This window comes from Peromyscus leucopus, chromosome 3 (genome assembly GCF_004664715.2).
Source record: "Peromyscus leucopus breed LL Stock chromosome 3, UCI_PerLeu_2.1, whole genome shotgun sequence".
Taxonomy (NCBI): domain Eukaryota; kingdom Metazoa; phylum Chordata; class Mammalia; order Rodentia; family Cricetidae; genus Peromyscus; species Peromyscus leucopus.
In genome coordinates, this window is record NC_051065.1 from 93,912,602 (window position 1) to 93,939,492 (window position 26,891).

At 39.6% G+C, this 26,891-nt stretch overlaps 1 protein-coding gene across 1 annotated transcript in view; it reads right to left on the reverse strand.

Moving 5' to 3' along the window:
* Positions 1–26,891, reverse strand: part of Ctnna2 (catenin alpha 2) — a 1,102,240-nt gene that overhangs the window by 738,258 nt on the left and 337,091 nt on the right. The window contains 1 exon segment of the mRNA XM_028871390.2: positions 3,470–3,673. Coding sequence (XP_028727223.1) covers positions 3,470–3,673 — 204 coding nt within the window.

Consider the following 26,891-nt stretch of genomic DNA (forward strand, 5'->3'; position numbering starts at 1 on the left):
GCTTGGCTCTGTTCACTCCAGCATTGCGATGTCGATCACAAAAGAGTCATTTGTGCATTTGTTGAATGAATGTAAGTTTCAATCCATTATAAAATTCTTATCTGTAGAATACCATGTCCCCTCACATTTATCATGAAGCTCCCTTTTTCCTTCACAGATAAGCCAACTTTAATAGATATTTGAAATTACTTTTAATATTTTTAATGAAGAAAGTTTAATGTTCCCAAACTAAGATGTATAAAATAGCTTCCATTGGACAGTTATTAGTTCCTTATAATTGGGAACATTTTATATGGACAGCAACCAATCCCAATTTACATGTTCAGATCTCACATCTTTTTGGAAAAAGAGCTTCTACCCATTAGACCCCACATGTAAATTACAATGATAACCTATCAAAAGGTGGACAGTGTTAAGGAGCAGTTACTTTTATGGATGTGTCTGAAGCTGAATAGAACAATGCAAAGCCTTGCTAACTGAAGACTTTCCTAGGACCATTCTGAACTCCTTTCCCAATGCTAGCTGCTCTAAGATTCGAGTTTTTGTCTCTGGTGTCATTGCACACAGGTTTTTCTCTTATCAGCTTCTTTTTAAATTGCACATTTTTTTGCTGCATTTTCAAATCATACATGTGCAAATTCACCAAATCACATACATCTGTGAAAACCTCTAGCAAACAACGATCTCCTTCTGAGCTCCACATAACCCAAGTGGGCAAATCTCAACCAACGCCCCAGGAAGCCCACTCTCCTTCTATCAGTTAGTGCCCAACAGCCCTCTGCGATCTCCATCCACATTCCACACACTTGGGAAGTCCAGTGTCTTAAGGTTGCTTTTCATATCAATGGGGTATGATAAGTTGAATTTTCATCTGGGACTAACCAGGATATTTTTGGAATTCAGAAATGACTGTTTCCCCAAGACTTCAATCTCTAATTATTTGGGTTCGTGACCTCTTCATCTTAATGTCATTAACACATTTACACAAAATATGCATGTGATAATTGATGTATTTACTCCCACAGATTACAGAACAGAAAAAAAAGATGTATAGCTGGCTAGGAATAATGATCTGAGTCAGTGTTTACTGCTACAAACTTCTAAAGTAAGCCATGATATAACCCATCTCTTTAAGTTTATATGTGTCACATCAAAATAAGCATATTGATTTTGTAGAAGTAGTAATAAAGGAACCATGGTGGCATTTTGGCTGCATCAAGCTCTACCCTACAGTCACTAGTGTGATGTTCAACAGAACAGCACACAGTTTCAATGTGAACTCAAATGGGATATGTTTTGTTTCAGTCTTTGATGTGAATAAGATTTGTACGCTTGGAAATTTGAACATGATGGCCTTCTATGTATTCTTCAACTATGTGAGAAACCAGGATTTTAATGAAAGTACAAACCATTTCTGTATCACAAGATTCTGACCAAACTACAAATGACTGGAGTTCAATAAAATACAAAATGCACCAAACTCTGCTGTTCCATATGAGCTGACACTGAAACACACACACACACACACACACACACACACACGCACACGCACACGCACACGCACGCACATGCACACGCACATACATGCACACAACCAAACAAATAATAACCCACCTACATTGATAGTACCCTAGACAACAAATGAAAATCACATATCACATTAAAATTGCCTGTTCTTTTACCATAGCCCACAGCTTCTATTCATGATAATACACTTTATTCTTATTTATTCATATTAAGACTATAACCATCACTGTTTTTGTAACTCCCACTACCTTCTTCGGTAATAATTGTTCATTTATGGGAATCATAGTGTTCTGTAATATAAAGCTGAATTCTGCAGACATGTCATTAGCTACATGCTGTTCTGTTAAAAGCAACAGCAGGTAGAATTCCAGATCCTGTGAGTATCCCTTTTCTACAAATCTGCTATGCAAAAGATTTTCTCAGAGTAGCAGAGCCCTAGGCCTCCAATATCTCTAGCTGTGCCCTACAGAATATCCATGTAGCCGAATCACAGCATGTACTGGTCACAAAGGGTCCTATAGAGAAGTCCTCACAAATGCTTAGATACCATAGCAGATATCCACATTTTAATCTTTACTGAAAATAGACAAGTCTTCCAAAATTCAAATCATCTGAATGTTCATGGAAAGAAAAGTAATTTTTTTATTATATTTCTTCATTTATTTGGGGCAGGGCATATACACACGTGGAGATCAGAGGACAGCTTTCAGAAGTAGTTCTCTCCTTCCACCATTTGGATCCTGGAGATCCAATTCAGGTCTTTCAGCTTGGCTGCAAGCTCCTTTAACTGCTGAGTGAGTCATATCATTGGCCCAGGAAACAAATCTGGCAGTTTAGTTTCTGGGCTGTTCCCACTATACTTCCTTTTGCTTTTCAGATGACAGGAAAAAGACTGTTTCTGTCAATGCTGGCTCCTTGCTGAAGTTTATACGGCTGATTTACTAAGCTGCCTGAGTTTACTTAAATGATGAGAGTCACTGGGTACTTGGTTGGGGGATGATACTGTGTCGCAGCATTGTCTGGGAGTATTGCATCGGAATGCAGCATTGCCTGGGAGTATTGCATCGGAATGCAAAGATGCTTGCAGATTTTTCAGCATCTTTGTTAGCATACCTCAGTACCAGAAAGGCCATTCCAACAACATAGTATATTCCAAGCCCTGACTTGACTGACAGCCTTTTCCAGCTTGACCTTGATCCTCTCAAAGACAAGAATCCTGTACAGGGGGAACACTGCTAACGCACACATACAAACTCTGGGCACTTATCTAAAACAGTGCAGTAAATGAACACCACTATAATTTAGTGCCTTTCAAAGCAAAGAATACAGATTCAATCACCTTGCACACATACACAATTTATAAGAAGTGGGGAGAATGGTGTTGTCTGTGCCATCAACAGTGAGACTCCAGTTACACTTATTTGAAAATTCACTCACAAGAATTCTTCCCTGTAGAATAGGTCTAATATATTCCTCCACGTTTTTGGGCAGCTAGAACTTTTCCACTTTGTTGGACCAGCATGAACACTTTAAAACTTGCTGTGCTTGTTAATGCCTTTCACGGCTGAAGATTAGCATCTATTGTTATTCTTAGCCTTGAAAATGTACTTTGTAAAGAACCAGTTGGCACGGCATCCTTTGTTTCCATCAATCATCCACCTTCACCAACTTAAATCAAATTGCAACCACTGAAATGACCAAAATGACACCACTCAAGTAAACAACAGAGTTTCAGAGATTTTACACTCCACTCAATTCTTCCATCTTGAACAAGCATTTGGAAATGAAGTCAGAGCACAGGCTTCCCCCAAAGTGGTCCTTTGGTGAAACCTTACTCTCTTCCAGAACACCTGTCCTCATTCCTGCTATGCCTGATTTCATCGCAAGAGCATACAGTACAATCAATCCACTGAGATGAAAGGGCCTGGAGCCCAGCACTTACATTATTCATGTACTCGCTTAGCAGGTCCTGGAGGGCCTGGCGTACCGCATTGCACTCTGCCACAATCCGCTCGCGACGGTCATCACGTGTGCAGGAGGAGTCTGCCATGAGGGCAGCTCCACTGATGATGCTCTCCAGTCTCTCCTCCAGCGATGGCCGGAATCTGGCCTCACTGAACGTCATGGGATCCAGGATGATCTTATTCTGAAGGAATCAGAAGAAGAAAGTGAACAGGAGAGAGACAGCTGCCTTAGACGGCTTTCTGTGTGAAACTATCTGAAGCTAGGACAAAACAGCCCTCTCCTGGAGATAAGCCAGATACTGAGACAAATTCTGAAATATTTTTTAGAAAGTTTTTTTTTTTTCCTCCACTAAATGTAATCTACAGATTAGGAAGAGTAAGTCTTATCTGAAGAATGTGTTCTTGGTGAAGGCTGTCTGTGGGAAGGCATTTTCAAATGAGATAGTGACACTGGCTTTGTGGCCTTCAAGGAAAGCACAATGTAGCATGCAGAGGGAGGAGGAAGGTTTGAGTGCTAAGACATGATTTGTAATCAGTTCTACATAGGTGTGTACAGAACATCCTCCAGAGGAACAGCAGTCCCAGCCATCCTTACACCCCCAGGCAAAAGGCATCCAACAAGTTTATTTCCTACTAGGAACTAACACTTTTTAATGTTAAACCTAGGTTGTACAAAATATGACCCAGAATGTATGTGCTTTTGTGAGTTCCTTTAAAATTAATTATTAGTTTTTCTATCAAAGAATCTCCTTCCAGTGTACTATCTCTGTTTCATGCTTATAGTTTAAGATGTGAGCTCTCAACTGGCTGTTCCACTCCCCATGCTTTCTTGTTGCCATACTTCTCTGCCATGATGGAATCAACCCTCCTGAGCCATAGCTGAAATCAGTCCTTTCCTCTGTAAGTTACCTACCATGGTACTGGTGTTTCATCAGAGCAAAAGAAAAGTAAATAATGCAATACGCATCAGAGAAGGTCTGCTTTGCAGAGGATGGAGGTTAATATGAAGAACCACATTGTTCAAAGTGCAAAGGTTATATGACTATGGAGTGCTCAGCCCCAAATGGGAGATCTATGTCACACACACACACACACACACACACACACACACACACACACACACACACATGCACACAGAGCAGAGTTCAGGAAACATCATGGAAGAGGGAAGAGAAACATTTTAAAATTGGAGAGCAAGAAGACTGTTGACAAATAGTGTCTCCTGGACATGATGAGGCAACTGCATTCTTGAACTCACAGCAGCTTTGGCTGCCTGGAAAAGGTTTGCAAAAGATCTAGCCACCGTTCTGGTATGGATAGGGGAGGGCTCATGAGGGGCTCCTATGCTTAGCTGTGACACTACTAGCAGATGATGATGGCTAGAAGCAGGAAAGTTAGTTTTCTTTGGGGGTGAAGATCTGGTTGGTTTTCTAGGCTCAAGTGGATGGTCCTTTCATGCTCATATGCACAGCACTATTGTGTTCAGTGGGTTATAAAACTAAAGAAATTGGTGGGTGAACAAGAAAATGACAGGAATTTGAGGAGGCATTGTTTAGGAAGAAAGGGTCCAGAAGTAAGAGGAAAAAGAGTAAGGGGAAGACATAATCAAAGTATATTATATACATGTATGGAATTCTTAAAGAATAAATAAATTTAAAACATGAAAATTGTAACAGTACAGGGAGATCTGAGTCTGAGAATATTAAGGTCTTGAATGATCAATATAGAAAGACTCTCAATTTGAGAGGAAGAGGACAGCTCAGACTTCAAAGCCACATGAATCTCAGATTTTCAAGAAAATTATTCTTTGGTCAAAGCTCCCTCTTTCACTCACAAACTAAATTCCTGAAGTCTCTAAATGGTAGACAGATACTCTGCTTTTAAGCAAAGTGGCCTTTACATCTACCTTTTCTTCTAGCTTATGAGTGATAGGAAAGAAATGTTTACAATTCCCAAATATGCTTCTTGGAATCTGCCCACCATATCACACAGTATTGGGTATCATGGTTCAAATAGTGAAAGAAGTCAGGGGAGGCCCTGGTAGAGCCTACAGTTCTTTGCAGTCAACGTTTACAGGGGAAAGTTCCAGAAGGACCGTGACAGAGGAGGCAGGTGTTTCTGCTATGTCTTGCCCTGTGTGTCAGTACTGGTGCTGTGTCTGCAGTCAAATCCATCTGTCTCTTCTTTCCCCTCCTCTCCCCTTCTCTTTCACCCCTCCTTCCCCTTCTTTTATTCTCTAGGACTTTCTGTGTTGGCATAACATATATAATAAGGAAGCAAGAGACCCTGACATTCCAATTAAGAATACCTGGTCAAAATAGAATTACACTGCCTTCTTTATAGAGATTAGTGATTGATTTTCAAAGACCTTCTTTACATAAAGTCATATTAACATACATAAAATTACCATAAAATTTATTTATTCTTGGCCTAGGATAGATTTTTATCTTTTCCTTTTCACTAGAAACCTAAAGAAGTGTCAGATTTATGGAAATGTGCTGAGGTAAAACTTGATCTTCTCAAAAAACTATAAAGTAGTTTTTCGTTAGCACAAGGACAGTGCTATGCTCCATTGGAACACTGATTCCTAAAGTATTTCCCAGGGAACACTTGCCTTAGAGACACAATATCCCAATGCAAAAACAAGGATATGTGGCCAAAAGTGTTTTGGAAATACTGCCTGGCTCACAGCAAATTATCTGAAATGCTCTGAAGAGTCCTGCATTATCGGAGCTGTTCAGTGCAATAGTTTCAAAATCTACTTGAGCACAGAAAAAGCATCCTTTAAACCATGTACAGAGGGGCTGAAGATACGGCACAGCAGCTAAGAGTGCATACTGATCTTACAAATGATCAGCTTTGGCTCCCAGCTCCCACATCAAGGGCTCTCAGTGCCATCTGTATCTCCAGTTCCGGGGGATCTGACACCTCTGGTCTCCATGGGCACCTACACTCATGTACACATACCCAAACAGGACATAGAATCCAAAATGAGACAAATTTCTTTTATATATCCACATAATAATTTCTGAGAATCTAAAAGAAACAACTGGGAGCCAGTCGGTAGTGGCGCACACTTTTAATCCCAGCACTCTGGAGGCAGAGCCAGGGAAATCTCTGTGAGTTAAAGGCCAGCCTGGTCTACAGAGTGAGAAATCCAGGACAGGCACCAAAGTTACAAAGAAAAACCCAGTCTCAAAACAAAAAAACAACTGGGTAACACAGAGAGGAAGGCTTTGCACTGTCCGCTGATTGGGTGCTCTACCTCTCTCAGCCCAAGGCTGTCATGAGAGCAATGCAAAAGAACACTGAGCCTGACAAACTCTGCATAAAAGTTACACCATCCATTACTTTACTAATGGGATTATTCATCATTTATAGATCAGAGGGGGAAAGCTTTGAAAAAATTCTCCCTGGAAAAGAAACAATAAATTTACAAACTTCTAATCTGTACACAAGGTGTAGATGAGAATGGCCGAGGGGTGAAGCCACTCAGGGGAGAAAGGCATAAAGCACAGTGTGTGTGTGTGTGTGTGTGTGTGTGTGTGTGTGTGTGTGTGTGTGTGTGTGTGCGTCTGTGTCTGTGTGATTTTGAATGTGTGTGTGCATGTGTGAGTGTGCATGTAGCGTGCATGTGGATGTATGTGTGCTCATGTGTGTATGTGCACACAGGATAGGGTTCTGCTTGTGTCTCTGAAGGATAGGCATTGCTTGTATGTATAGATACCTGTAAATAAGGAATGGTATAAGGATTGTGTGAGAATGGGAACGTGTATATACAAGCAGAAGATGCTCGCCTTGGGTGAATGTGCTCAGAAGTATGTATAGGGTAGCAAATGTATTCTCTCTCTCTCTCTCTCTCTCTCTCTCTCTCTCTCTCTCTCTCTCTCTCTCTCTCCCTCTGTGTGTGTGTGAGCACGCGCACATGCGTGCGTACATGCATACATCTTTTTTTTCTGGGTAAGTACAGGCTTCATACACCGGCAGAGACAGGTATGTATGTGTTTAAGTTCAGACAACTCGATAAATCTTACCCAGTCTCTAGAACATGGGGAAAATAACAACAAAACTACAAAAATAAAAACAGAACTAAATGAGTTTAGAGGCTCAAAAGATTAAGTAGAAGAATCTTTCTATACCTCCAAAATAAATAAACAAACAAACAAAAAGTTGAGCTGAGTCCTGAGTGAGAAATCCCCAGAGAATGAAAGAGGATAGATACACAACACATTATTTGGAAATGATATAGGAAGGAAGGGAGGGAGCAAGGGAGGGAGGCAGTCAGGCAGACAAGCAAGCAGGCAGGCAGAGAGGGTGTGAGGATCTAAGTAAGCTATCTTTCCTAAAACACTTCACCATCCTTTACAATAAGGAAAATATCCTGGAAAACTGGAAACACTGTGAACCCTGCTCTACACTACTGCTCCCCACCCCTGCCCCCTGTTGCTCCCATTCTTCTGTGAGGCAGCCCTCTACCTTCTGGAAAAAGCATTTCCTTTTCATCCCCCCACCCCCAATCCTCCTCCAGGATCCTGTCCCCATTCCTTCTTCCTAGGCCAATGGGCAAAATGCCACCACCACCAAACAGTGACAGGGCCAGTCCAAGGCTGCTGTCTGACCATTTAAAGCAAAGATGTTCTTCCGTGGGAGGATTACATCTATTTCTCATTGTACTTTAAAAATCACGTCTGCATTCTGCAGGTCCTTTAGTCCCTTTCCTTGTTTGATTTTCTAGTGCTTCCCAGTATTTTCAGGCTTACTCATATGAAACAATTGTGAGTTTTAGCTCTTATTTTATCTTTTAAATTCTCCATCTTAGTTTAATATCTTCCCTTATTGCTTTTTTTTTCATTCTGATTATTAGGCTTGCATAGAATTTTTAATTAGTATCTTCCATTTAAAAATTAGTGTTCTCAGCAGTGTGGTAGTACATGCCTTGGATCCAAGAATTGGAAGGCAGAGGGAGGCAGCCTTTTCCATTTCTCTTGTCTTACTGGCCTGGCTAACAGTTCAGGCACCTCTCAAAATAGAAATACGAAGAGTGGACACATATCTTCTTTATGATGTTAATGGGGATGCTTTGAGCTTTTTTTTTCCATTTAGTGAGGAGCAATTGGGAATCCATAGGTGCTAGGGGAAGCAGAATCATTCTATTGGATAGACATGGCTACTGGTAGGTTGCCCACGGACAAGTAGATGGCCCCACACTCATTCACATGGTCCGTACTACATGGACTTAGTGGGTTATTTCTGAAAAGAGGAAAAGATCACAAGTCTCTGCATACCTGAGGATGATGACGAGCATTTACCTTAGTCAGGAGACTCCTTCTGAAAATACTTAGGAAGAAAACTCATGTTTATGCTTCCTGACATGCAAAGTTGTTGGAGCCATGCAAAGAACAGCTGAGTCACCTCAAATATATAGAATTTACAAAATGTCAAAAAAAAAAGACAATGAAAACCACATTTTGCTAACATGAAGAATGGACAGATTTAATAATCGGCTTATCCAGATCACAATTTTCAGGCACGGGAAAAAGTAAATGGCAGTGGTCATACCACCCTGTGGATTCTTTTCTTGTTAATGACACCCTGTAAAAATAAATGTATCCTGAAGTTTTACTGCCTCCACAGTTCAAGGTAGCAAGGGAAAAATAATGAACTGTGATGTTCTCTCTCATAAACACCAGACCTTCACCACCTGCTGTCCAGCAGAGCTATTCCAAGAGGAACAAGCAGAAGAAAAGAACAAATGTCAACACGCCCTCACAGTTACTCCCTTGTCATTATTTTAAAGATCCCAAACCAAAAATGCCCCACAGAAGAACTTCAGACCACTCAAACACATTCTTTTAGAGGACTTTTTTCTCTAGAATAGTCACTGGAACAGAGAAGCCCCCAAACTCCACCTAACAGTGTACATTCGAGTTAGGAAATATTTTTTTCCAAAGTTTCCTTGGGAATAAGAGAAAATGTGAGCATAGTTTTGGTTCCTTATCTGCATTTTTTTTTCTTCTCTCCATCTCTGTTTACCTTTGAATGTCAAATTAAACTAGTTTGTCTTGCTTTGTGTGTAAGGAACTGGGCAGGCTTTGAGATTCAAGGATCTCCCTTCTTCTTTCTCCCCAGTACAAAATTCAAGCCCTTCTGTTCTTTGGTATGTGAAGAAGGTACTTCAGAGATACATGGAGCCTTTGCTTCAGTGAAATTTTACTATTTGTGCATGGCAACAGAAAGACCTAAGCTGTAGTTTAGATATTAGATGCAGGTTCCCTGCTGCGCTGGCCTTTCAAAGACTGCCTAGGTCATGGCAGTCATAGAGACTCCAGTGAGATGAAGGTCTGAAAAAGTATTTGATTGTGTATTGAGTTATTTCCTGACACCAATACAAGCCATAGCAAAATTAATGTATCTAAAGTCTGTCAGCCCCTTTGAAGTACATGACTTATAACCCTCAGGCATCTTCTCCCTGTTTTATTACAATAGCTACAGAAAGACAAAAACAATTTTAAAAGGAAGTTTTATAACATTGAAAACTGAAAGTGAAAGTCCCCCACTGATAATGAGGGTCATCCTAATTCAGGCATGAATGCTTTAAATAGTTCTTTTAAAGACTGAAGTCTGGAATAAAAGCATAAATCAAGCTTGATATAATAAATTAACTGAGGTGTCCAAATCAAAAGCTCAGTTTTAAACATTCTCCCTGTGGTATGTAATAATTAGCATGATACATCTCCATCTTTTGTTATCCTGTGCTAAGCTCCCTCAGTGTGAATCTCCATCTTTACAGGAAAAGTTTCTCTTGACCTAATTGGAATAACATTTGGAATGAAAAATAATGAGTTGAAATCATCTATTTTCTGAAGTTGCAGAAAAATTCTAAATAGCATTTTAGATTTGCCTTAATTTTATAAAATTGCAAATTACCATATTGATAACATACTCTTTCTTTGGAAGCATATACTTAAAAACAAACTAATTATGCCACTTACCTACTTAAGATATTATTTGTAATTACACAGTTCAGTTTTTAATTGGAAATAAATGACAAAGATAATGACTTGGTAATTAAAGAGTATTTTTATCCATGTTTAATTCTTTAAAAAGGAGGCATCCACCAATGGCCACATTAATTTCACTTTAGAGACGGAAAGGTGATTTGGGAAAGCAGTTCCTTGTCAGGTTAGGGATAACCTGGGTGAAGGCCTTCAACTCTGATCATACTACCTGGACTATGAAATATGATAGAAGATAGTTGTACTTTCTGTAGCCAATCATGAGAATGTAGTGGATGACCATGGTGTCTTGAGCATATTCTCAAGCTTGGGATAAAGACAGTTTTACAATTAATCCTAGCAGAGCAAGACTGGCTTAAGAATCAAGCGATTCCATGAACAAGACCGATGCTAACTCAAGTTAGACAAAATCAGCATGGAGATAGTGGTGAGCAGGAAAGATCCCCTCTACCCCAGGATCTGGAGATAGGTAACTGCCTGAAGAGGGAGAGCTGGTTTCCTCTAAGGGTGTTGCCCCTGGAGGGTTGGCCATGTTTCACTGGATGTCTGCACACCCAGGAATCTATGGGCAACACCAGTGTATTTGATGGAAGAAAGAAAGAAGAGAGGACATAAAAGTTGGGTAGGTGAGGAAGGGGTCTTGGGTATGAGAGGAGTGTGAGAAAGGGATGAATATGATCAAAAGGCTTAGGACAAAATTATGAAAAAAGACCAATTAAAATCAGCAACAGAAAAAAAAATCCTAACCTTCAGTCTGTGGGTTGATCACCCAGTGTCCAAATGCACTTAATCAGATCAAGTCTTGTGAGCTTAACAAAGAGGAAAGGGTTTTGGTATTTTTCTGAGAAAGTGGTCACCTGACCTCTTCTCCTTCAATTCTCCACACTATTGACCACTTTTCTTACTTGGTTTCATACCCTGGTCACTGTGTCCTTATCACAATTTACTACCCAGTTCCTAAGGTAAATCTCCCTGTGCATCCCTCAATGGGGGACTCCAGAAACTCCCATTATTTCCTCACTTCTTCCCCCACCTACCCCAGTAAGCAGACAGACCTCAAGGTCTTGCTCTTTATCCTTTGTGGTTTTCTAAGAACTCTGAGAGCTCAACCACTCCCACCCCTTAGTTGACACCTGCTTATGAACAACACAAAGTTCCATGTCTGTCTCTGACCCTCTTGACACACCAGCTGTCACACCAGCCACTAGTCATTACTGAAGGGGTGATCTACCATCACCTGCAGGGCAGTGTGTAGCAAAATGTACTTGCCGTTCTCTGTCCTAACAGCACCCAAGACCCTGATTTCTGTGAAAGGAAACAAGAACCCATGGTCTCAATTGATTGCCCTGGAGTGTTCATGAGAACCTAGAAAAAGTGAGGTAGTCTCAACTAGCATATGAAGTAAGCAGTGCTCAGAAACCACAGATGGCTACCAGAAAGCTGCATGTTTTTGTTTGTTTGTTTGTTTGTTTGTTTCAAAAAATCCCTCACCTTAGGTTTTCTTTTGTCAGAAGACAGACATCAGTGTGATCTAGCTCTAGAACTCAGATTGTTTCAGATGTTAAGAACTGGGTGTGCTGTGGTCTAACAATGCCTATTCCAAACTTCAGATCTTTCCAATCTGATAATGTTATGAAGCAGCCCATCTAGGAAGTGATTAGGACCTTCTGGCCCCCTCACAGGTGACATGGCTTTGTAAAAGAGGCTTCCTATGTACTGCATTGCTTCCCTCCTCACCTACTGCTGTGTGGAAGTGGCATGCTCCCCTCCCCATAGGATGTAGCAATATGGGGCACCTTGTCAGCAGAAGGTAGCTACATACAAAAACATGGCAGCATCTCATTTAGACACCTTAGCCACTAGAACTATGAGAAGAACCAATTCTGTTGCTTAAAAGTTGCCCCATCTAGGCACTCTATTGGAGCTATGCAAGGATACCAGGACTCAAGTGGCTTAAATATGGAGTACTTTGGTCACCTAACGTGAAAAGAGGGATAACAGTCATATCTGGACTCCTAAGTTGTTAAGAAAATTAACTATACCTGAAATACAACTAATCACACCTAAAAGATTAAGCTGGTACATGGCACCCAGTAAACTATAAATATCAGTGATCAAACAGCTTGAAATAGCTCTTTCTTCTCATGCTTCAGATTTCTCGGGTCACTTTACATTATACATTAACTTCATAATCAGGGTTCCAAATCAGCCTTCTTACTTGTTCAACTACTTGTTTTCTAACACACCATTCTTAAAATTTGTTTATTCTATCTCTCTGTGTGGGGATGTTTTACATGTGTGTGAGCACATATGCATGAATGCATGCATGCATGCCTGTGGGGGAGCACATGTGTGGAGAGAGAGTTCATGTAAGAAATACCACCAAATAGGATGTTTTGTCTTCAATTTAGTATCTCATGCTGTCTGCTGAAATGTTCCCACATAAGCAATTCATGACTTTATGCTGATTAGCTGATTTAGGGTTTGAAAGTGAACACAACATGTGCAGACAGATGCAGATGAACAGTTAAATGTGTGCATTTCAGTATGCTCTGGTGTCGTTCTTGGCTCAGTGACCTTTAGATTTAGAGTTAATGAAAAGTAGCCTGTCCTGATGGCAGACATCATTCTGCTCACAGTGGGAGGGGAGTCTACCTGAGAGAGTCAGCTCCTCTTGTAGATAAATTTCCACTATCATGATTTATCTAGAAAGGTGGATTACTTTAAATTTTCATAATATTTGATCCTGACTCACCTAGAAAAGGAACTGCTTTAAAATTCCATGCATTGTAAACGAAACCCACAGGCATTGTGCCAGGGTGTGCACATGAGCATAGAGGGGAGCTCTATGTGAACAGGCAGCTCTCAGTGCAGCAGTAGTGGCACAGTAGCAAAATTTTATGACAATTTGGAAATCTCTCCTGAAGATTTGAGTTAATTAGTGTCTGCCAATGATGGCCTGACAAGACCTATTGTCTTTTTGTATGGTCTTTAAGCTAAGAATAAATTTTGAAACCTTATTTGTTTGTTTAATAATCTCATGTATTTAAAGCTACTTTCAAACTCATCATGGAGCTTAAAATGAACTTGTGCTTCTGATTGTCTAGCATCCACCTCCCTATGCTAGGATTATAGGTATGTGCCATCATGCCAATATTATTCTGTACTGAGATGGAATCCAAGGCTTCCTTCATGACAAGCAGTCTACCAACTGAGCAGCAGCCCAGACATCCTGAAATTTATCATTTCAAGTAGGTGAAAATCATAAGAATGCTGATATATTTCCACCTAAGAGCTTCTCCTTCCTCATATCCATATGCAATCAGAAGATAAACAGCCAGAGGGGAAAATGAAGAAATGCCACAGAGTAATTATCAATTGAATCATTCCTTACTGGATTATCAGTGCTTGGAAAATTTAAGTGTAATACTTGTAAAAACAAACTTCTTATCCCAGAAATCCATTACACCCTGCATCTGTGATTCAGAATCTTAAATTATCCACTTAGAAAGAAAGTCAATTTGTATTTCTCAGAAGCAATTGTGACTTAATTGCTGTTATCAACCTAATAAATTATGAGGTGATTTCCACAAACTGGTTATGCACTCAAATTTCATGTCTGATGAGAGAATAATTGTATCAATATTCTACAAATATGAAAGGGAAATTAGTTCACTGGCCATGGGGAAACACATACACCTTGAACATAAACTCATCTGTCTTTTTCTGTCTGTTTTTTAAGCAGGCAAATTAAGATGGGAAAGAAAGAGTTTGTATTCCCCATAATAATGTGCAATGTGTTAATTACTTATCAAGAAGCATCACTCAGTTTAGAAATATCCTTTTTGATTAATGAGAATGTCATATTCACTTTTGAACTTCAGAGTTTGATGCAAGTCTGTTTACAATACTTAAATTATATCCACTCTGTGCATTATTGGAAAACATATATCCCAAAAGGTTAAGCTGACCAAAATAATAATATATGCCCATTGAAACATACCAGAGTGTTTACAAAGGTCTGGATGACTACTGTGAAGTAGTTTGTAAAGCAATAGTTCAAACAGTTCAGACATTAATATGCATAAATCAAGTAGTCACTAAAATCAAGTTAACATACACATTTAAGCATTCATTTATCAGACATTTAGTTTCTGAATAAGATGACAGTTCAGATGAAAGGATTGATGAGCCTGAATAGCCATTGTTATAACACAAATTTGAAACACATTTGATTTTACTCCTCACGTAGCACTGTGTTGATATGGGGGGAAGTGGTTGAAGCAATCAGAAGAAAGATGGTTAATCTGGAGATTATACCCAGAGATGTCTAAGAAATCAGTAGGCATATCTCTGTGTATATTTAAGAAGGAATTGCCAGAAAGGATTTATGGAGGGCTCAGAGCTAATGTATGGTTTAACCCATTTATGGATTTAAAATTTCAAGAGATTGCTATAAAGTGGCAAAATCTCTAATTTAGGGTCTGCCATGCTAGGGCACACCTTTAATCCTGATAGTTTCCCTTCTCCCTATGTACCTGATATAAGGGTATATCCCTCTCCACCAGGAGGGTCAGAATTGAGAAATAAAGAAAGTCTCTCCTCAGGTGTTTAGGGAATTTAGAAAGGGTCTACACTTGTTTGTACCTTGATCTTGAAAGGGGAATGTCTTTTGCCTCTCCCCTTGCTAGTGTATAAAATCCCATTAGGAACAAACTTGAGGAGACTGGGTATTGACCCAGGACCCTCCCATAGCTATCCTGTGTCTCTATCTTTTTCTTTGTCTATGTCTATTTTTTTTTCCTGTCTAACATTTCTCAATTCCTCACTCCCCTGTTCAAGGACCCTTCACCCTTCGACATGTCAGGGCTGGACCCTGACACTCTCTCCCCCTGTTCTAACCTCCCTCATACTGTTCTTTCTGTACATGTCAGAGAGCTGGAGATAAAAGCTGGAAACAATAGAAGGGGAAGAATGCTTGTTAGAGCTGTCTCCATTACTGTCACTCCTGCCTCTGCCTCCCAATGCTGGGATTAAAGGTGTGCACTACCACTGTCCTGCAACTCTTACCCTTTCTTTATCCAAGTAGTGTCTTGATGGAGAAGATGGAGACTATCACAGAGATCTACAACTTGTCAAAGTATAAAGAATAAGGGGCTATGGGTTGCCCAATATCAACTGAGCACCTGCAACACAACCTTACATCTAAGGTTCAGGGAAAATCATCAAGGGAGAGTGTAATGCAGGTTATAGGAGACCAGGAGGCCTGACTTGGAATCATGACAAGGAAGTTGTGTTCATAAAATAACAACAATATGATTACATATCAAGACCTGCATGATGATGCTAGTTGATGAAACAGCAAAACCAGGGAAATTTCACAAGGTTCCACTCCTAGATGAAAAGATGCAGTTTCTGGCTGCTGAAAGAGAGAGAATTACTTTTCATCAGGAATGACAACAGTGATAGGTTATCCAAGGGGTCATTTCCAAACATGACTTATCCTACTGAGATTTATTAGAATTATGCATAATATATTTAAATGATAATAATTAAAGAAGTATATATATATATATATATATATATATGATCATAATTAAAAAATAGAGGTCATTAATTTAAAAATACTTGAAAGGGAGTTGTGGGTAGCTGGGAGGAGTTGGAGGGGAAAGAGGGAGAAGGGAAATGATGTAATTATAACACTCATGTTTAAAATTGTCCCCAAAATTAAAAAAATAATTCTAAAAAGTAACAAAAAAGAAAGAAAGAAAGTCTCTCCTCTTAACCTGTTTGCTCAGGGATAGTCCAAAGTGTTTTGTTTGTTTGTTTCTTAAAGACTAATATAGGAAGAGTCCTCAAATAAGCTATTTCTGTAAAGTATACGCTTAGCATTAAGAGAGGGAACTCTGCTGAGGAAAGACCATGATGGGCATTATGTGAATTAAAAGTGTGACCATAAATTTGAAGGACGATAAATGACTAGTTATGGAAGAATATAGGACGGGTGCAGAACTGAGGGTGTGAGATGAGATGTATACAAACCCTACTTAAATGATTTGATGCCATGGAGAAAATCTCAAAATCTATGCTTGCAAGTTTACCTTGTCCTCAGAATCACATTCAGAAGGCAGAGGGTGGCTGGGATGAGAATAGGACAGAGAGTGAGGGAGTTGGGATGAGCTGGGAGGACTGAGTGAGGCGTTGAATATACAGAGAAAACTTGCTAGTGAAGGCAGCTGGTGAGACTCAGCTTTTCACATCAACCTGATACATCCTCAAACGTAGTTTAATTATCTCTCTTACCCCCCCCCAGTGTGTGTGTGTGTGTGTGTGTGTGTGTGTGTGTGTGTGTGTGTGTGTGAAGAAAAGGTATTTGGGATCTGTTAAAGTCATCCATTGTAGTTAGAATAATTTAGAATGTCAAGTGACCCAGGAAGGAAGCAAGTGAACCCTTAGGCAAATGAGCCTGCAATCTTCAAGTTTTGGGAAATCCAGGAAAAAAAGTACAATGATTTTCACCTAACAACACCAAACATTCATAGGTTGCTTTTCTCATTTTTGCCAAGAGTTTTTATCCTCTCAATTACTTTTTTCCCCCTGAATGTGTTTCCCTGAAGTAAGAAAATCTTCTGATTCAAATAAATGACTGGTTCATCTTGCCTCATCTGGTCCCAAATGTTTATAGAGATCCTATTATATACCAGGTACAGTGAGGCATTAGAATTCAAAGTTGGCTGCCACAAAATGCATGGTTAAAGGAGATGCATTTCAAAGAATATGGACTAAAACTCACAAAAAACTTAGGCTTCTGCTGCCCCCCCCCCTTTTTTGCTATTCATGAAAACTCTTTTTGGAAAAATCATGGTTCAAGAGCTGAATGGAAGAGAGAAGACTTTCTATTTTTCAGAAATCTGCCATCTAAGAATGTGCAAGCCTGCTAGATTGCTGGCCTGAACCAGTGTTTTTTTGCCTATGTGTATAGCACATGTTAGCACAGGCAATTGCTTCTGCTCTCTTCTAGGCCCCTCTTGTCTTTTTCTTGTGGCATCAAGAGTCCCTTCTTTCTCTGTCCAACCTCAGTTCCCCTTCCACCTTCTTCTGTCATGGCTCCTACTCCCACTCCACTAGGGCAGCTTATGTAAGGCCTGCCTTACAGCTGGACAGGGCTGAACTGCATGAGTTCAAGCTAGTACCATTTATCTGGTCATGTCACAGATCTTTATTTCTAGAGTATTCTACTCTAGCCCAGCAGCAGTTAATTGTTGACAAAAATAGCCTTTCTTCCCTATAATTTATTACAGGTTGTGCTTAATTAAATGGAGCAAAAAGAAAGATACAAGGAATCCCAGTACTTAGGCCACAGATAATACCTGCACAGAGATACTGGTTTATACTTACTCCTTATATCAGGTTTAAACAGTAGTTACTAAGTGTGTCAGTTTGAATTTAATTGGCCCCCATAATCCCATCATCCCATAATCTCATAACGAGTGGCACTATTAGAAGGTGTGGCTTTGCTGGAGTGGGTGAGGGCTTGTTGGAGGAAGTGTGTCACTGTAAGGGTGGACTTTGAGGTTTCATATACTCAGAATACTGCCCAATGTGTGTATCAACTTCCTGTTGCCTGCAAGATGTAGGACACTCAGCTATTTCTCCAGCACCATGCCTGTTATGCTCCCCACCATGATGGACTGGACCTGTGAACTGTAAGCAAGCCCCCTCAATGAAATGTTTTTATAAGAGTTGCCGTGATCATGATGTCTCTTCACAGCCATAAAAACCCAAACTAAGACAGAAGTTGGTACCAAGGAGGGGTATTTCTGTGATAGACCTGACCATGCTTTTGTTTGGAGGAATTTGGACTTTGTTACTTTGGGTTTGGAAAACAATGGAATGCTTCACGCACTGCTTAATGGGGCGTGCTTGTAGGAGCATAGAAGACAAGGGTGCTGATAACGATTTGAAATTTTGGGAGCTGGCCCAAGAGGTTTCAGAGAAGAATTTTAGTATGTTGTCTAGAAATCTTTCTTGTGATATTTTGGTGAAGAGAGTGGCTGCCTTCTGTCCTATCTGAAGAGTCTGCCTGAGGCCAAAGTGAAACATATCACTCTCAGCTCCTACACCACTTCGGCCTTCATGGTGCCATGTTCCCCTTCATGATCATAATGGATTGAACCTCTGAAACCATAAATGATCCATCCTCAATTAAATGTTTTCTTTGTAAGAGTTGCCATGTTCATGATGTCTCTTCACAGCAGTAGAATCCTAACTAAGACACTAAGGTATGAATACACAACAGTTATTCTCATGAAAGTATTAACAACTGATATGTTCAAAGATTTACATCTAGTTTTAATTATGTGTATATGCATGTGTCAGTAAGTACGTTTGTAGGCGTGAGTTCAGTGCCTGTGGAAGCTAGAAAAGGGTGTCAAATCCCCTAGAGCTAAAGTTGTAAGTGGTTTCAAGTGTATGGGGGTGCAGCAGGCATGCTACAGTGTTTGTGTGCAGGTCAGAAAATGATGTATGGAAGTCAGTTCTTTCCATTCTCTATGTGAATCCCAGGATCAAACTCAAATCTTCAGAGTTGATGGCAAGTGCCTTTTTACTGACTGAGCCATCTTTCCAGCCTGACATCCATTTTCAAAAAGTACTATGGCTAGCATGTGTGTAGTTTTGTTTTTTTTTTTCAATCACATCACCATGTATTTTTGTTAATTATTAATTATCACAATAAGCCTAGGGGCCACATTAGCCCCATGATATTTATGAGAAAATGAAATCATAAACAAGGGATGGGGACCAGGTGCCCTGCAGGTGTGAGACAGGAACTTAGGAAGTTGAGATCCCTCTGCAGAGTCAGGTGCCCTCTGTTCAACAGACTGAGAAGTGAATCTACTGTAGTCAGGGGATTATGTGTAGACGTTTAAACTCCTTGAACAAGCAGAGCAGAAGAGAGGCAACTGTGTCTGTGTTTGAGAAAGACAACTTTACTGGCAGCATGAGAGAATGGGCTGAAAGAAGATGAAAAGATGAAAGATAAGCCACCAGACAGGGTGTCCTAAGACACAATGACATAGCCCAATCAGCCTTGTAGAACATACGTTAGTTTCTTCTGTGCCATGTGTGAAAACTGACCAACAGGGAGACTGCAATGGAATTCTCACAACCATGATTTGCCAGTCATATCTTGCAAATAAGTCTTCTCTCTAAGGCTGCCATAACTACAGCATAGGCTGATGATGGCAGACAGTGAGGTGCTTTAATAACAAATGTTAGGAATTTCCATATAAGAGAAGAGACTGCAATGGAATTCTCACAACCATGATTTGCCAGTCATATCTTGCAAATAAGTCTTCTCTCTAAGGCTGCCATAACTACAGCATAGGCTGATGATGGCAGACCAGTGAGGTGCTTTAATAACAAATGTTAGGAATTTCCATATAAGAGAAGGGAGACTGCAATGGAATTCTCACAACCATGATTTGCCAGTCATATCTTGCAAATAAGTCTTCTCTCTAAGGCTGCCATAACTACAGCATAGGCTGATGATGGCAGACCAGTGAGGTGCTTTAATAACAAATGTTAGGAATTTCCATATAAGAGAAAACTTCATTTGTAAGATATATAGCTTTTAACAATTAAAACCAAAAATTGAGCCCAATTATTTACACACACATGTGCACATACATAACACACACACACACACACACACACACACACACACACACACACACACACACCAATCTGTGAAGGAAGCAGGCCTTCCTGCCAGAAAAGCTCCAGTAGATAGTTCTGTTCATCCTGATTTTAACCTTAAGTACTGTGCTGATTGATTTTTTATCATCAAATTGGCAAAGCCTAGAATCACCTGGACACTTATTGACATCTGGTTAGCCTGTCAGTGTATCTGTGGGGGACTGTCTTGACTATAAACTGATATAGGCGGGTCTAATCCATAGCAGCAGAAATGAAATTAGAAAAAAATGATAATTAGTAAAAATGCAAAAAAGGGGAAAACAAAAGTCAACAAAAAACAGTATGAAACATATTCATATATAGAGATATACACATATTATGCACACATGTGTGTACACACAAACACACAGGTTAGCATCTTGATTAAGAGTTGTTTCTTTATCTACTCACTGTGGGATCATCTCATAGATGATGCAATAACATAATAAAGACCAGTCTTTGCCTTGTGTCACTTTCGGATTATTGTGTTGCCCCAGATTGCAACAGCTATTCTGGTCTGTAGTCAGAAAAGAATCAGAAGTGATAGCAGCATGTGTCCACCTGTCACAAGCTGTCACACCCTGGGTGCTGATGGCAGATCAAGGACATTAACTCTTCCTTGTAAATAAATCTCCACTCCTGAAGATCACTACAAATGTCATCTTTCTTCAAGTCTGTGATGACCTTTGTTTAAAAAAAAAAATCTTTGGAAAATGTCTTCCTGCTCAGTGATATTTCTCAGTCTCAATACTGTCTCAAATATAATACTACAGAAATGGGAACTACAAGGCTTGGAAATCTTTGTGTCACACATTCAAATTAACTAGTAAAAAAAAAGAAAAGAAAAACTTCACAATGATATGGTTCATAAGCATGTTACCTGAGAGTGCCAAACATGGTCTTGCTTTCAAACAAAGATGATTGCACACCTCTGTGCCCATCTGGTCAGCTTTTCCACTGAGGGGAAGTATTTTAAGAATCACACTGTGGTTCAAGCCAAAAATTGTGAATCAATATGGACCCTCATGTCCCATATATAAACATCTCTTAGAGTAAGTTAAGCCACCAAATGTGTGCTAGAGTTTCTATTTTGATATAGAAATAATGACACACATCTTATGAATTATTTATGCCCTACCCACAAGTTTATGTTGGGACAAAGGATGTGAAAGCTGGTTTGGGTGTAATTTAAGAAAATTTGGTTTCATTTTTGTTTTTGAGGCAGGGTTTTATTATGTAGCCTGACTTTGTCTCAAGCTAATGGTTCTTCCTAACTCAGCCTCCTGGGTGCTGGGATTATACACTTACACACAATGACTAGAAAACTGTTTAACACTGTCCCTCAAAGATCCACTGTGATTAGAATTTGGTCTCAGGATGGGACAGTTAAGAGTTGGGATGGAACTTCTGGGAGGCTGGTCACTGTGGAAGGTCTTAGAGACTAGAGGCACAAACTTGTTCACATGTGGCCTTGACAATTGTCATGCAACATCGTACGTTCTCATGAAAGGATTCTTAATTAAAACAAAACAAAACAACAACAACCCAGCAAGGCTGACCTGCTCTGTCTACTTCCTCCCAATGCCTCCTTCAAGATACAATCAACTGATGTTATGTGCGTCATATGTTGATACAGATAAAAAAAAAAACTTTCAAAGCAGATGCTGAGGGGAAGACAAAGAAATAAGAACAGAAAATTTTGTCAAGATAACCACCACTATAGTCTTCAATGTCTGGAGAAGTATGATTAAATTTGTAGGTGATCTCAAGACATTTTTTAAAACTGATGCAAATAATAATTTTCTTGATCTACTAATATGGGGAAAGTTCCATACATGGGACACAAAGCGTCATCTCTGGAACTCATTCTATAGACAGCACTAGACAGCCCTAGACAAAATAATCAGAACCTTTGTGAGTTGTTTATACTTTTACATTTTTAGAGACAGGTGCGGCTCCCAGGCTAGCCCCGACCCCCCTATGTAGAGAAGGATGACCTCAAACCTCTGATCTTCCTGCCTCTATTTCTCAGTGACTGGGTTGCAGGCATCAACCCTCAAGCCTAGTTTTATGGAGGACTGAGGACTGAAGCCAGGGCTTCATGCATATCAGGCAGGCACTCTACTGACTGAGTATTTCTCCAGGCCTACTAAGAGCCTCCCTGAAGCTCCATGTGTACAAACGGTACTTTGGTATTTTATTTTACCAACATGGCATCATGACTTGCTTGTTTTGGGGTATCTTCAGAGAGTTATACAAATTATGAGGTGGCACCTCTCTGTGCCATTCTTTCACTATACTACTGAAATTGTATAGTAGATGGAGAAACAAGATCATGAATGGAAAGATGCAGAGCAGGACTAAAAGACAAACCATACTGTGCTCTGCTCTTTAGCACTTGCTAGTATGACGAGGATAACCACGGTGGCCTACATTACAGAGCTATATTCCCAGTAATGGGGTGAGCCTACTGTTTATATGAGGACCTGGGCAGGGGGCAGGTTCTACAGCTTTAGGACAATGACTGATGAATTACCAAAAAATTTAGGAAATCAGAAATTTTGGAGAAATGAAGGGACTTGATAAGCAAAAATAAAATTTCCCTAATTCATTACTGAAAAAAAAAGTGTAAGAAGCATCTAAATGAATTTGATTGAAAAGAAATCGAAATAACAATTTTTGGAAACAAGAATATGAAAGTATGATGCGTGTGTATGTGTGCTGTGCCACTGAGCCAAATTAAATTTTAAAAGATGTAAATAACTACTTAACATAGTTACAGTATATTATTAGGGTAGTACACCTATCCCATAGCAAGAGCATAAAAAGGTTGATCCCTGGAATGCTCATCGAAGGTTAACACTTTCGGTAATGGAGAGATGGGTCACCAGTGACGAACACTTGCTCCTCTTCTAGAGGAGTTTGAACATCAGCACTCATTGTGGGTACCTCACAATTGCCTGTAACTCCAGGGGTTCTTATCCCTTTACTGAGTTCTGTGTGCTCATGATGCATATACAAACAAGCAGGCACACACATACATGTAAGTGAAAGTAAGTTTAAAACAATTAAAGGATCAGCACTAATAATGTAAGAGGTAAAATGACAAGTCCAAGACTGAATAACTGAGCTATTTAAACAGACCACATGGTTTTCCATAATCACTTCATTAGACAAAAGCTCTCATGTCGTTCCCAGTATTGAAACACAACTAATGAATCAGTGAAAATCAAAATTATACTGTTTTCCCATGTGGACAATCTTTAATACATTCATCAACTACATTAGCATTTGGGGTTTCATTTAGCACTAATTATTTGAAATAAAGTTGTACTAATGTCAAAAATTAAAACCTGCCAATCTTCTCAAAAGAGAAAATTAATTACTCATGAAACATACAGATTCTTACACCTTTCTCTGGTAAAAGGACAGAAGATTGGAAATATAATAGTTTTTTTGTAAAGCTTGAAAGGCAAGGAAACAAGGATTTAAGAGGTAATTATTAAAATACTATTTTAAATCTTATTTTTCTACTTGCTCAGTAATTCACATAATCCACTTTCAGGACTGAAATGTCCAAAATAAAATTAAATTACTCTGGAATATTTCCTTGGAGAAGAAAAATATTGACAGAAGAGTAAATAATGACAGAGCTGGAGATTGCTCAGTTGGTAAAATACTTGCCTCTCAAGTGTGAGAACACAAGCTTGGACTGTTAGGAATTCACATGACAAAAAGAAAATACATGCCTGTAATCCCAAAGATGGTAACATGGGAAATAGGTAGGTCCCTGGAGTTCAGGGCTCAGGTAGCATGAACTACTTGCTAAAGCTCCAGGCTAATGAAAGACTTTGTCCCAAACAAAAAAAAAATGAGAAGGTGGCTGAGAATCAACACTGGAAGCTATCCTCTATTCTCCACATGTATGCATGTATACCAAGACAGGCATGCATGAACATTCCACACACTCAAACATGCATGGACAAACATATGTGTGTGTGTGTGTGTGTGTGTGTGTGTGTGTGTGTGTGTGTGTGTGTGTGTGTGTATCTTCACCCTCTCTGCCGCATAGGAAAGTAAACACTTCTGTCATAACTTATGCTGAGGTGGATAAATCCTTAAAAGAAAAATCATTCAGAAGCAAGGTGAGAGGAGTCTGCCTCCCACAGCATAGCTTTTGGATTGTGGGTGATTGTACCTGGTGAGGGGGTCTAATGGAGAAAAGGCAGGGAAGAGGATTGTCTAATAAACTTGGTCGTCTGTGTCCCACAGCCACCCTCTGCTCCATCCAGGTTTCCATGAGTGGCTCTCCATTCAGAGCTACATCAATCTTAACTACTATTCCATGGCTCTAGACACTTACAGAAAGTATTAAGTACTTATATTTCATAATACTAATGTACAAAGCAGATCAAACACTTTCTGAGGCCAGTTCACAATGAGGTAGTATAGATACTTGCATCTCTGGGATTTGGACTTAAATCATGGTCTATATTGATAAGGATAAAAAGTACCACTGTAGTGTTTGGCCACCAGATGTCAGTGTACGATAAAGAATGCTAGAACATTGTTTAACTACATGGGATGTAGTGAGTAAGGAGGAGCAGGTAGATTGAGAAGCACTTCATCTAGAGAAGGCAAGCAACTGAAAATTGCTGAATCCTGCAGTAAGTTATTCATACTGGGTTTTCTTATTGTTTTTATTTATTTGTTTGGTTCTTTTTTTTCCCCCCGATGTTATGTAAGAACCAGGTTTGATGGCACATACCTGTAACCCCAGCACACAGAAGGTTCAAAGGAATGGGAATCCTGTCTGGGGTTATAGAGTGAGGCTCTATCTCAATCAAATATGGAAAGAATTTCTTTTAAAGATAAGTTGAAGGAGTACACCAGCACATTGAAGAAGCTCAAAGCAACAGCTTAGCCTAAATTAGAAAATCACAGATGTGGAATTTGTTATCAATTTTTAAATCATAGATCTGCATACATTTTTAGCCATTTGACAACAGTCCAAGGTTAAGGGGACTTGGTCTTACAGAACACCTTAGTTGAGATCCCTGCCCCTACATTAGACTGCTCACAAATACCTCTAAATCCTGCTCCAGGGAATTCAATCCACTCTTCTGCCTTCTGTGTGCTCCTAAATGCAACACATACATGCATGTGCGTGCATAGAGACACACACACACAAATAACTAAATATTTTCTTTTCAAAGTTTATTCTTAACCTTTGTTTATAGCTCATGATCATTTCCTTAAGGAATCCATCCACTATTCCACCTTTCCTTCACCACACTGCACACGCGTGCGCACATACACATACACACACAATTTAATAGCACATAATTCACCCAAATACATACAATGCATTAATGCTCTGCAGTAACTATCTCTACTAAGTAAGCATTTTCTCTTTTATGAACTGTACATCTTTGACGTTATATCTCATTTCTACCCTGTTCACTCTCTGTGAAAGATCTAAGCTATCTTACAGCTAAACTTTACACTAAGACTGAAGCACAAAATATGACACCTCAGTACCTGTGACCTAGAGCTTGGAGTAAGTCGCCAGGCTCCTGAATCCAAGGCCTGCACTTGCCCCAGGGTCCCAGAGCTCTTATGATGCCCATTCATTTTGATGGACAGATATCAGAGAGTGTGATTAAAAGCTATTGATAGATGTAATAAAGAAAAGCAGGTGTGGGAAGGGCAACAATGCATGTGTTGAATATTGGCACTACTCAGAGAGAAAATCCTTCACCCTGATGTCTAGGTAAAGATAGGTCAGGGGCTCACATCTATTACCTCAAAGATCTCTGATGAAGGATCCTAAAGATGCTAAGACTTTTTGAGTAGTACAATAAACCCCCTATTCCATTGTTTTACAGACTGGATAGATGTTCCTATGGATGCTCCAGTCCCTCAAAGAGCCAGGAGCCAAAGCTCTGGCTAGCTCAGGAATTCTCAAAGGCATGTACCAGGAACAGTTAAATTGTCCTAATGTAGGGCATGGTCCTAGGTTTGTTTACTGGCTTTCATTTTTATGCATTTGTCCTCTACTTTGCTAATTGCTTTCGAACAGTTATAGCTTGCATTTCCCTCATGAATACATTTATAGTATTTAGATAGGACCTTCTGTTCTCCTCTCTCTTCATTCTTATGTAGCTTAATTAGAATGAAACTAATTAAGGATCTTCACCACTTAATGTGGGGTTTCCCAGATGTTGTCCCAAGAATGATGTCAAAGGAGATATGTAGTGTGGAAGCCTCCTCGTAAAGAAACAATTTGGTTGCTATGACAAATGAAAGGATATAACAAAGAAGGGACTGGAAAAGGTGCTTATTGTAAAAGTTCTTATCTCTATGGAAATCCATTCATCTTTCCTTGTGGTTGCAGAAAACCAAAATCCAGAGATTCTGAGAATCCCTGATCTGTCCAGAGCTTTGGTTCACAGCTCCTAGGGGGACCAGAGTGCCCATATGACATCCACTTGGTCTTTGGAACAATGGAAAAGAGGATTACTTCATTACTCAAAAAGATCTTAACTTCTTCAGACTCTTTCAACAGAAATCATTGAGGTCATGTATCTAAACTCTTGACCTAACTTACCTAAAGAGAATTTCCATTCTCTACTGAAACTACCTT